Raw genomic sequence first — 13060 nt, 5'->3', positions numbered from 1 at the left:
CACCTGTGGATTTTGCCACTGAGAAGATGACACAATTGTTTTTCTCTTGTAGTAGCCATGACACCTGGTCTGGCAGATTTAGCAATTCTGTATTTTTAAGTAAGGAAAGGAAAGGAAAGGAAAGGTCCCCTGTGCAAGCACCAGTTGTTTCTGACTCTGGGGTGACGTTGCTTTCACAACGTTTTCATGGCAGACTTTTTACGCAGTAGTTTGCCATTGCCTTCCCCAGTCTTTTACATTTCCCCCCCAGCAAGCTGGGTACTCATTTTACCAACCTTGGAAGAATGGAAGGCTGCGTCAACCTCAAGCCGGCTACCTGAATCCAGCTTCCACCGGAATCGAACTCAGGTCGTGAGCAGAGAGTTCAGACCACAGTACTGCAGTACTGCTGCTTTACCACTCTGCGCCATGGGGCCACTATTTTTTTTTTTTTTTGGTCTATAATTTTGTCTATAATTTTTAAGTAAAGGGGTGACAAAATTAGCCTTCAACTCATTGAATATAAGGCACTCCATAATAATGTGATCAATAGTTTTGATTTTATCATACGAGCATCTGCATGAGCATCAGTTTTGGGCACCACATTTTAAGAAGGATATAGACAAGCTGGAACAGGTCCAGAGGAGGGCGACGAAGATGGTGAGGAGTCTGGAGACCAAGTCCTATGAAGAAAGGTTGAAGGAACTGGGGATGTTTAGCCTGGAGAGGAGGCAGCTGAGAGGTGATATGATCACCATCTTCAACTACTTGAAGGGCTGTCATCTAGAGGAGGGTGTGGAATTGTTTTCTGTGGCCCCAGAGGATAGGACCAGAACCAGTGGGTTGAAATTAAATCAAAAGAGTTTCCAGCTCAACATTAAGAAGAACTTCCTGACCGTTAGAGTGGTTCCTCAGTGTAACGGGCTTCCTCGGGAGGTGGTGGGCTCTCCTTCCTTGGAGGTTTTGAAACAGAGGCTTGATGGCCATCTGACAGCAATGCAGATCCTGTAAATTTAGGGGGAGGTCTTTGTGAGTTTCCTGCATTGTGCAGGGGGTTGGACTAGATGACCCTAGAGGTCCCTTCCAGCTCTATGATTCTATGTTCTATTAGAATATGATCCGCCCTCCAAAACCACTAAGGTAGCCAAGTCTCTCCACCGCTGTGGCGGGGGACTCTTTTATGTGCAAAGGGTATGCGATGTGATGACATCAACCGGAAGTGAGATCATCATGCAGGGCATGTTGCATCACGGGTGCTTTAAGATCCATGGTAATAACTCTATGGCACCATAGAATTTTACCATGAATCCTAGAGTGTCCATGGTGCGACATGCCCTGTGTGATGATGTCACTTCCAGTTGATGCCATAATACAGGCACGTTGTATGACGATGGGGCTCTTTGGGGGTGGGGAATCCCCCCGGTGGCCTGCTCCATGCTGGTGGGTTGGGACCCCCAAACTGGGGGATCCCCTACCCCCTGGCAAGAGCTTGACAACCCTAAAAACCACCAAGGGAAAAGTCAGAAGCTTAGCTGGGCCAAAGACTCACCTGGTCCTACCTATCTTCTAAACATTTGGCAGGTGACATGTTGGGGGGGCCTTATGCTAGACAGACCCCTCTTCGTGCTTGGAAGAAGACAACTTTGCATACATTGGAGAGCCAGTTTGGTGTAGTGGTTAAGTGTGCGGACTCTTATCTGAGAAAACCAGGTTTGTTCCCCACTCCTCCACTTGCACCTGCTAGCATGGCCTTGGGCCAGCCATAGCTCTGGCAGAGGTTGTCCTTGAAAAGGCAGCTGCTGTGAGAGCCCTCTCCAGCTCCACCCACCTCCCAGGGTGTCTGTTGTAGTGAAGGAAGATAAAGGAGATTGTGAGCCGCTCTGAGACTCGTCAGAGTGGAGGGCGGGATATAAATCCAATATCTTCATCTACCTCACAGGGTGTCTGTTGTGGGGGGGAGGAAGGCAAAGGAGATTATGAGCTGCTCTGAGACTCTTTGGAGTGGAGGGCAGGATATAAATCCAATATCTTCATCTACCTCACAGGGTGTCTGTTGTGGGGGGGAGGAAGGCAAAGGAGATTGTGAGCCGCTCTGAGACTCTTTGGAGTGGAGGGCGGGATAGAAATTCAATATCTTCATCTACCTCACAGGGTGTCTGTTGTGGGGGGGAGGAAGGCAAAGGAGATTGTGAGCTGATCTGAGACCCTTCGAAGTGGAGGGCGGGATATAAATCCAATATCTTCATCTACCTCATTGGGTGTCTGTTGGGGGGGGGGAGGAAGGTAAAGGAGATTGTGAGCCGCTCTGAGACTCTTCGGAGTGGAGGGCGGGATATAAATCCAATATCTTCTTCTTCTACATTGCATTCGAATCAGTTTGTGTCTATTGTTGCACCTGGACTATCCATGCTTGCATTCCCCATTATCTTTACCTGATTAGAGGTTGGTGTAAAGCCACCAGAGAGGCATGCACCGTCACGGAGATCGCAGACAGGTGGAAGTAGTCGAACATGACAGGGACCTGGTGGTGCAGGCCCCGCCTGGGGTGGAAGTGAAGCCCCAACGTGCGGCTGCTGATCACAGGGACCGACGAGACATCTCTCAGCCTGGAAAGGAAGAGGAGCAAAGCCATCCGTCAGCTCAATCTGCTGAAGCGTTATGGACCTAGAGACGACGCTGGCATGAGTGGGATTTTGATTGCTTGGCTGGAATGCTCTTGGCAACCAGGAACATTTCATGGGATGGGTGATTCACTCTTAATTGTGCTGGTAGGTACAGTGTCAATATCAGGCCTCAGATTCAGCAGGAGCTCACAGGAGCGCCGCTCCTGAACCTTTCTGAGGGTTCCCCCTCCTCCTCCCCACCTACCTTCCTTGTCCATTGCATAGTGGGTGCAGCTGCATAACAATCCCTGGATTAAGAGAACGGGCAGCCAGCCAGGCACCAGGAGCTTTGCCATGCCCCCAGCAGCCCTCATTAGTCTCTGGAGAAGCCCACCCCACCCTTTCTCCACTTCTTATGTGATTTTGGGTGGCGGGTCTCTTGCTGGCCTTTTGACTGGGGGGGGAGGCAGTCCAGGAGAGCCCCAGGTGAACGAGGGCTGCTTGAGGTTGCTGGATCTCTACCCAGCCCAAGCAGGCCTTGCTCGCCCAGGGCTCACCTTTCTTGCATTGGATTGCTTTTGGCTGGAGGGGGTGCGGCGACATATGCTAATGAGCTCCACCACCTAATTTTCTAAAAAGCGACCCCTGGTCAGTATTATAGGGTTGCGCCTCTGCTATGATTGACTCCATGTAAATGCAGTATCCTTTCACTGGCAACGTCACTAGGTTCCTTCATTCTACCTTGCCATCCCCTTAAATTTCAAGATACCAGTGATAGAGTTTGACCGTTAAAAGGCTTGGATGCAGATGACATAACCAGTCATGGTAGGGGTGAACATCTATGAACATATGAAACTGCCTTCTACTGAATCAGACCTTCAAAGGTCCATCAAGTCAGTATTATCTACTCAGACTGGCAGCGACTCTCCAGGGTCTCAAGCTGAGGTTTTTCACACCTATTTGCCTGGACCCTTTTTAGTTGGAGATGCTGGGGATTGAACCTGGGACCTTCTGCTTCCCAAGCAGATGCTCTGCCACTGAGCCACCGTTCCTCCCAATAATATAATATAATATAATATAATATAATATAATATAATATAATATAATATAATATAATATAATATAATATAATATAATATAATATAATATAATATAATATAATATAATAAATATCCAGAAATAATATCCAGAGTGAAATAATATCCAGAGTCCCCTCAACATCCGAAATAATGCATCCATTATTCCCTTCCTCTCTGTGCTGTGGGAGTGCATTAGAAAGGAAAGGTCCCCTGTGCAAGGACCAGTCGTTTCCAACTCTGGGGTGACATTGCTTTCACAATGTTTTCACAGCAGACTTTTTACGGGGTGGTTTGCCATTGCCTTCCCTAGTCATCTACGCTTTCCCCCCAGCAAGCTGGGTACTCATTTTACCGACCTCGGAAGGATGGAAGGATAAGTCAACCTCGAGCCGGCTACCTGAAAACCCAGCTACCACCGGGGATCGAACTCAAGTTGTGAGCAGAGCTTAGGACTGCAGTACTGCAGCTTTAACACTCTCCACAGGGCTCATTATGAGAGAGAGAGAGAGACACAAATAAGAGGTATTTAAATGGCTTCTATTCTTGATTTTTGGTATTCTCTTTGCTTGTGCTTCTTGATCACAGAATCAGGGCCCATGGTCCCTATTTTTTTTTTACAGTTTTCTAATTAGGCTTTCCATTTGCCTGTTGCAAGTGGGCAATCTTCAATTCTACCCTCAGTCTCTCATAAAAACATAAGAGAAGCCATGTTGGATCAGGCCAAAGGCCCATCCAGTCCAACATTCTGTGTCACATAAGAACATAAGAGAAGCCATGTTGGATCAGGCCAAAGGCCCATCCAGTCCAACACACTGTGTCACATAGTAGCCAAGAAAACCAGGTGCCAACAGGAGATCCACCAGTGGGGCCTCCCACTGCCCCCCCCCAGCACCAATCTCAATTTTGATTATTTGAATACTGAGAGAAAAATATGAAGGGTGGATTGAGTCACGGGGCTCTTATACATTATTTCCCTCTTTATTTTGAGTCACTGTACAGGGGCAGGACTCTTTGCCATCTGATCTCCATTGGCACCTGGGGATCTCCTTCTCCTGGCCAGTGTGCCCATCATCTTCCCTCTGCTTAAAAACCTCCAGGGAAAGAGAGTCCACCACATTTCATTGGCAACATAAAGACATTGTCACGAATATGACATATGACATTGTCACGAATCTCTGTTATAACAATATAAGAGAAATACATATATTCTTTCCTTTGAAATCCTCTATCCATTCACAAACTCATGTGCTACCGAGGTCAAAGTGGAAGGATTGCACGTATTAGTGATCAACGCAATAAAGCGGACAATTTTATTTTTAAAGCCCATTTGACTGTCCTAAACTGTTCCAAGCATTTCCCTTATATTGCTATAATGGAGATTAATGTCATATGTAAATCTTTTATGATGGCAATGGAAGGTGGTGGGCTCTCCTTCCCTGGAGGTTTTTAAGCAGAGGCAAGATGGCCGTCTGACAGCAATGCTGATCCTGTGAACTTAGGGGGAGGTCTTTGTGACTTCCCTGCATTGTGCAGGGGGTTGGACTAGATCAAGAGTGAGCATATCTCATGTCTATACCATGAACAGGGGTGGCCAACAGTAGCTCTCCAGATGCTGGCTGGGGCTGATGGGAGTTGTAGGCAAAAAACATCTGGAGAGCTACCGTTGGCCAGCCCTGCCATAGAAACATAGAATCATAGAGTTGGGTGGGACCTCCAGGGTCATGTAGTCCAACCCTCTGCCCAATGCATGAAACTTACAAATAAAAAGGTAAAGGTAGTCTCCTGTGCAAGCACCAGTCATTTTCGACTCTGGGGTGGCGTTGCTTTCACGTTTTCATGGCAGACTTTTTACAGGGTGGTTTGCCGTTGCCTTCCCCAGTCATCTACACTTTCCCCACAGCAAGCAGGGTACTCATTTTACCGACCTTGGAAGGATGGAAGGCCGAGTCAACCTCGAGCTGGCTATCTGAACAGCTTCTGCTGGGATCAAACTCAGGTCATGAGCAGAGGGCTCCGACTGCAGTACTGCAGCTTTACCACTCGACGCCTAAATTCACAGGATCCGCATTGCTGTCAGATGGCCATCTAGCCTCTGTTCAAAAACCTCCAAGGAAGGAGAGCCCACCACCTCCCGAGGAAGCCTGTTCCAAAGAATATCTGAGACTCTGGAGAGCTACTGCCAGTCAAAATAGTCAACACTAGCCTTGATTAGGCTAGCTTGAACTTGCATGAGCTTGCCAAGGTCAGTATTGTCTACTGGTATTGGTAGCAGTTCTCCAGGATCTCTCAGGCAAAGGTCTTTCTCCATTACCTCCTATGTGATCAATTTAACTGGAGATGCCAGGGATTGAACCTGGGATCTTCAGCATGCCAAGCAGAAGCTCTACCACTGAGCTAAAACCCTTCTCTTAATAGAAGTTAGAAGTTAAGCAGGTCCCAGGCCTTGATTTCAGCAGGAGCTCACAGGAGCATAGCTCCTAAACCTTTTTGATGCCCCTCTCCTCCTCCCCACCTACCTACTTTGTCCATTGAATAGTAGGTGCAGCTGCATAACAATCCCTGGATGAGCTCCACCACCTATTTTTCTACAAAACGACCCCTGGTCAGCCCTAGTTAGTAAATGGATGGGCGAGCACCAAGGAAGACTACAGTTGCTACGCAGAGGCTAGTGATGCAGCAAACCACCCCTATTTACCTGCTGCCTTGAAAACCCTATGGGGTCACCCAAAGTCAGCTGTGAGTTGACAGCACTTTCCACCACCAGCCCAGGTGGCTTCCGAAATTATGTTATAGTCTGCTAAAAAGAGGAGGTTGATTTAAAACGGACTGGCATGTGTCTAGAGTCATTTGAATCATGGCCGGAGAAAACAAATCAACGGGACAGATTAGACTGAAATGCTCCGACGTCGAGCTTCATATCCTTCCGTAATTTCCTCAGTAACATGGCTCATGTATGGTCTTTCCCCTGAAGGTTGTGGCGGTAGACAAGAGTGTTCACTTGGTCCCTTTCAAGAGCGAGGCAGGACCTCTGCATCTGTCTCCCGGAATTTTACCTGACAGTGTCGGAAACCTTAAATATCAAACGCCCCTTCTCAAACTTAGTAGACTCATGAAAGCCACTGTACTTCGTGGCTTTGATCAGTCTACTAATTACACCAAGTGCCCTTCAAGTGGCAGCCTTCTCAAATTTAGGCTTGTCAATCCCCAGGTGGGTAAAGAACAAAGCAAACTATGTAGCACTATAAACGAGGTTATATTAACATGTACATCGTATAGATATCATATAAAAGGAGGTGCCCCGTGGCGCAGAGTGGTAAAGCTGCAGTACTGCAGTCGGAGCCCTCTGCTCACGACCTGAGTTCGATCCCAGCGAAAGCTGGTTCAGGTAGCCGGCTCCAGGTCGACTCGGCCTTCCATCCTTCTGTCGGTAAAATGAGTACCCAGCTTGCTGGGAAGAAAGTGTAGATGGCTGGGGAAGGCAATGGCAAACCACCCCGTAAAAACATTGTGAAAGCAACGTCACCCCCGAGTCGAAAATGACTGGTGCTTGCGCAAGGGACTACCTTTACCTTTTTTACATCATATAGTAATTCATACAATTACAGAAGGGAAAAAAAATCCCATTTGCTGTAAACCGATTGGTTGTCAGTTGCCAAACAAGCCTTCCTCTTAAGGTGCCATCTCAATAAATACTCCAAGTAGAAATGATTGGCAAACAAGCCTTCTCTGTAGAATTAGTTATAAGTCCAAAGAAGGGGAAAAAGGAAGATCGGTTTGGGTTTGTCCAGCCTTCGTTAGCCAAAGATTAATAATTTCGACAGCTCATGTCTTCCTGCTGTTTAAGAACATAAGAGAAGCCATGTTGGATCAGGCCAATGGCCCATCCAGTCCAACACTCTGTGTCACACATAAGAGAAGCCATGTTGGATCAGGCCAATGGCCCATCCAGTCCAGCACTCTGTGTCACACAGTGGCCAAAAAAAAGGAGGTTCACAAGTGGGGCTAGAAGCCCTTCCACTTTGCCCTCCACCAAACACCAAAAATGCAGAGCATCACTGCCCCAGACAGTTCCAATAATATGCTGTGGCTAATAGCCACTGATGGACCTCTGCTCCATATTTTTATTCAAACCCCTCTTGAAGCTGGCTATGCTTGTAGCCGCCACCACCTCCTGTGGCAGTGAATTCCACATGTTAATCCCCCTTTGGGTGAAGAAGTACCTCCTTTTATCCGCTCTAACCCTACTGCTCAGCAATTTCATTGAAAGCCCATGAGTTCTTGTGTTGCGAGAAAGGGAGAAAAGGACTTCTTTCTCTACCTTCTCCATCCCATGCGTAATCTTGTAAACCTCTATCATGTCGTCATGTCTATCATGTTTAAGAAGAAGGTTTACAGAAAATGGGATTTTTTTTTCCCCATCTGTACTTGTATGGATTACTATATGGTGTGCATGTTAATATAACCTCATCTATAGTGCTACATAGTTTGCTTTGTATTTTACCTACTTCTTATTGCATAACTGTGGTTCCTCAGTGTTGAAATCCCCAGGTGGGGGCAGGGGATCCCGTGGTTTGGAGGCCCTCTCCCCACTTCAGGGTCATCAGAAATGAGGGGCGAATGTCTGCTGGGTACTCCATTATTCCCTATGAAGACTGATTCCCATAGGGTATAACGGAGAATTGATCTGTGGGTATCTGGGGCTCTGTGTGTGTGTGTTTTGAGGTAGAGGCGCCAAATATGCTGTGTAGCATCCAGTGCCTCTTCCCAAAACACCCTCCAAGTTTCAAAAAGATTGGACCAGGAGGGTCCAATTCTATGAGCCCCAAAAGAAGGTACCCCTATCCTTCGTTATTTCGAATGAGAGTCAGTTTGGTGTAGTGGTTAAGTGTGCGGACTCTTATCTGAGAGAACCGGGTTTGATTCCCCACTCCTCCACTTGCACCTGCTAGCATGGCCTTGGGTCAGCCATAGCTCTGTCAGAGGTTGTCCTTGAAAGGGCAGCTGCTGTGAGAGCTCTCTCAGTCCCACCCACCTCGCAGGGTGTCTGTTGTGGGGGAGGAAGATAAAGGAGATTGTGAGCCGCTCTGAGACTCTGAGTGGAGGGCGGAATATAAATCCAATGTCTTCTTCTTCTTCAATGGAGGGAAGGCACTTAAAAGGTGTGTGGTCCCTTTAAAGGTGATGGCCAGAGCTCCCTTTGGAGTGCAATTATGCTTGTCGCTGCCTTGCTCCTGGCTCCACCCCCAAAGTCTTCTGACTCCACCCCCCAAATCCCCAGATATTTCTTGAGTTGGACCTGGCAACCCTACTCAAACTGGATGTCCCAACATAGCCATCTTCTCTATCACATGCATTTGAAAAGAATTTTAGCCTTGGGAGGAAAAACATGGAATTAATTTATGGTTCACAACATTCACGATCCTGCAATCTATTTTGAGAAGTGACTCGAACAGCAAATGAGTGGGCGGCTCACAGAGGATGAAGCCGGATATAACTTTGGGAAATCTAAATGAGGGCAATTTAGGCTGGCAGGGAAGGGAACGGCCCTCTGAACGATGCCTTTGCCAAGTCTTAAAATGACGCGCTCACTGTTGCTCACTGTCTGTAAAGAGCAGGTCCAGCTTGAGTTGAAAATCTGCTTCACTTAATGCCTCTTCAACCTATATAGACAAGGGATGAAAAAGACCTTCCATTACAAACCAGTTGACAGGGAAAGGAGAGAGATGGAGTGGCACAGAGAGAGAGATGTTGAGGAAAGCGTGATGGAAGGAACACTGCCTGAAGTGTGCAAGAGATCTCTCAAGGGGCCCTGATAAATCATTTGCTAGGGGTGTCAAACATGTGGCCCGGGGGCTGAATCAAGCCCTCAGAGGGCTCCTATCAGGCCCTCAAGCGACTGACTGTTATCTGCTTCCTTCTCCTTCTCTCTTGCTTCCTTCTGCATCCCAGCTTGCTTTGCTAGGCTTGCTCAATCACACAGGAGCTACAGAGCAAAGCCTCTATTTTCTCTATTGGCTGCGGACAGGGTTGTAAGGAAGGGAATTGGCTGTGGTTCTGTGGAATGCTGAAGGGGATCTACTCAATAGTTGATACTTTTATTTATAACATTTAAAAAATAAAGAAAAGAAATTCACTTCAATCCAGTTGCTGTTGTTTGTTGTTGTTCAGTCGCACAGTCGAGTCTGACTCTTTGCGACCCCATGGACAAAGTCACGCCAGGCCCTCCTGTCTTCCACCACCCTCTGAAGTCTGCTCAAATTCACGTTTGTTACATCAGTAATGCTGACAACCATCTCATCTTTTGCTGTCCCCTTCTTCAGTTTGGTGTAGTGGTTAAGTGTGTGGACTCTTATCTGGGAGAACCGGGTTTGATTCCCCACTCCTCCGCTTGCACCTGCTGGAATGGCCTTGGGTCAGCCATAGCTCTGGCAGAGGTTGTCCTTGAAAGGGCAGCTGCTGTGAGAGCCCTCTCCAGCCCCACCCACCTCACAGGGTGTCTGTTGTGGGGGAGGAAGGTAAAGGAGATTGTGAGCCGCTCTGAGACTCTTCGGAGTGGAGGGCAGGATATAAATCCAATATCTTCATCTACCTCACAGGGTGTCTGTTGTGGGGGAGGAAGGTAAAGGAAATTGTGAGCCGCTCTGAGACTCTTCAGAGTGGAGGGCGGGATATAAATCCAATATCTTCATCTACCTCACAGGGTGCCTGTTGCGGGGGAGGAAGGTAAACGAGATTGTGAGCCGCTCTGAGACTCTTTGGAGTGGAGGGCGGGATATAATTCCAATATATTCATCTACCTCACAGGGTGCCTGTTGTGAGGGGGGAAGGTAAAGGAGATTGTGAGCCGCTCTGAGAGACTCTTCTGAGTGGAGGGCGGGATATAAATCCAATATCTTCTTCTTTTGCCTTCTGTCTTTCCCAGCATCAAGATCTTCTCCAGGGAGTGCTCCCTTCTCATTTGGTGGCCAATCCAGTTGGGTACCCCTTAAAGCACACAACCCTAGACAATGGCCCAGTTCACCCATATGGTTGTGCTGGCTCTGTCTACTTCCTACAATGTGGGCTTTTACCACAGCTGACTCATCCACCTGCTCTATCCAAATAACACAGAATTCTCTGATGGTCTTTTGACGCCAAGCAGGATTTGGGGAGATTTCCTTGGTAAAGGAAATGACAGAAGGCAAAAAAAGAAGGTGACGGCAAAAGACGAGACGGCTCTACAGTTGTGATGTAACACAAATTTGAGCAGACTTTGAAGGATGGTGGAAGACAGGAGGGCTTGGCGTGACTTGGTCCATGGGGTCGCAAAGAGTCGGACTCAACTGTGGGACCCAACAATAACCTTGGTAAAGAACATCCCAGTAAGTTTTACTTCAAGAACCCTGACATTTCCCCCCCTCCAGATAGTTGTCTCCCCTTGTGCTGGATGAGTTTGGAATCAAGGCAGAGCCCACCACACTGGTAGCCAGCACAAGCTACCCTGTAACAAGTCGACCAAAGCAACAGTGCAATCCTACACACCTCTTTCCCATTGACATAACTCCCTTTCGTGAATGTTCCAGATCAGCCATTTATAGCTTTGTTTTAATCCCCATTCTGGTTCCTTGAGTCTGCATCCCAGAGGGGGGAGGGGGGGCAGAAGGGAATGTCTCACCCTTTCGCCATCCAAAAGAAGGTGGACTTTGAAATTCATGCATTCGTTGATGACAATCTCTTCATTTCTGTACAGGATCTGGAACACTCTGCTGTAGACGCTGTTCTCGTGGACGCAGGCTGAGCGAAGGATGGCTTCGTCTGCAAAACATAATCCCAGGCATTCTGATTACATTCCTTTGCGCTCAGCTAGTCAGATTCTTGAAGAGCCCCGTGGCGCAGAGTGGTAAAGCTGCAGTACTGCAGTCAGAGCCCTCTGCTCACGACCTGAGTTTGATCCCAGCGGAAGCTGGTTCAGGTAGCCAGCTCGAGGTTGACTCAGCCTTCCATCCTTCCGAGGCTGGTAAAATGAGCCCCCAGCTTGCTGGGGGGGGGAAGTGTAGAGGACTGGGGAAGGCAATGGCAAACCACCCCGTAAAAAGTCTGCTGTGAAAACGTTGCGAAAGCAACATCACCCCAGAGTCGAAAATGGCTGGTGCTTGCACAGGGGACTACCTTTACCTTTTAATCAGATTCTTAGTAGAAAGGTATTCTGGAGAAATTTGCTGCCAGGGGATGTGGTGACAGTCAGAGGCACAGCGGTAAAATCTACTCCAGTCAGCTTGGAACCTCGTCCTTCCTTGAAAAACCTCACAAAGGCGTGACCGATTTCCCACTAGTCTTACGCCGCTCTCAAGCTCCTCTTCTCTGCGCGTGTCCCGTCGGATTTCACACGATCTGCCCCGGGGCTGCAATTTGCTTCGCTTTTTTCGCATGGCAAACAGAAACTGGCTTCTGGAGGTTTCTGTTTGCTGCACAAAAAAGGCGACGCGAGTTGCAGTCCCGGGGCAGATAGTGGGAAATCCGACGGAACTCCGGCAGAGAAGAGGCGCGTGAGAGCGGCGTAAGGCTAGCGGGAAATCGGTCTGTGAGTTTCCACATAAGAACGCCACTGAATTGTCTAGTCCAGCACCCTGTATCACACAACGGACAACCGGATGCTGCCTCCTGGAATCGGTATTCAGGTTCCCACAAGACTATTACACACATTTTTAATGACGTGTTCTATACAGTCAGCTTTAACGGAGAGTTAGATTCATGGAGGATTGACTAATCAGTGGCTACTAGCCATAGTGACTAAAGGGAACCTCCCTATTCAGAAGCAGTCATTCTCAGAATACCAATTCCAGGAGGCAGCATCAGGGGCTGATGGCTTCTATGCCCTGCCATTGGCCATCCACAGGAACTGGCGGGCCACCGTGAGATAGGGGATGCTGGGTTAGACAATCCAGCAGAGCTCTTATCAAGAACTGATTTGCATATTAGGCCACACACCCCACGATGTAGCCAATCCTCCAAGAGCTTACAGTAGACCCTGTAACAAGAGCCCTGTAAGCGCTTGAGAATTGGCTACATCATGGGGGCGTGACCTAATATGCAAAGGAGTCCCTGCTACAAAAAAAGCCCGGGCTCTTATGTTCTTAGGCAGAAACTCACACCTTTCTGAGGTTTTTCAAGGGAGGGCGAGGTTCCAAACTGTAAAATATTTTGCAGTCCACCTGTTTTGTTCCTGATGAGACAGATGTTCTGAGCGTTTCTATCAAGAATCTGTTTGTTTACATGGTCAGGAGACTCACGCTTTCATCTTTTGGGTAATACGAGTGATTTCTGTCGTTTAGGGAGAAAGGAAGAGATTTCAGTGAGTGGAAAGTGATATTTACAAAGAAATTCAGATACCTGCTCTTGGATATGTTCCAAATTAATCTG

At 47.9% G+C, this 13060-nt stretch overlaps 1 protein-coding gene across 1 annotated transcript in view; it reads right to left on the bottom strand.

Annotated features, from left to right (window-relative positions):
- Positions 1–13060, bottom strand: part of FAM135B (family with sequence similarity 135 member B) — a 209186-nt gene that overhangs the window by 75751 nt on the left and 120375 nt on the right. The window contains exons 4-6 of the mRNA XM_060243091.1: positions 11316–11455; positions 9251–9321; positions 2412–2585 (exon numbers count right to left, since the gene is read on the bottom strand). Of these exons, the coding sequence (XP_060099074.1) occupies positions 2412–2585; positions 9251–9321; positions 11316–11455 (385 nt within the window). The remainder of the gene's footprint in view (positions 1–2411; positions 2586–9250; positions 9322–11315; positions 11456–13060) is intronic.

Source organism: Heteronotia binoei, chromosome 7 (assembly GCF_032191835.1).
Source record: "Heteronotia binoei isolate CCM8104 ecotype False Entrance Well chromosome 7, APGP_CSIRO_Hbin_v1, whole genome shotgun sequence".
NCBI lineage: Eukaryota > Metazoa > Chordata > Lepidosauria > Squamata > Gekkonidae > Heteronotia > Heteronotia binoei.
The sequence above is the reverse complement of the archived record's forward strand: the minus strand, read 5'-3'. Positions and strand labels throughout refer to the sequence as shown.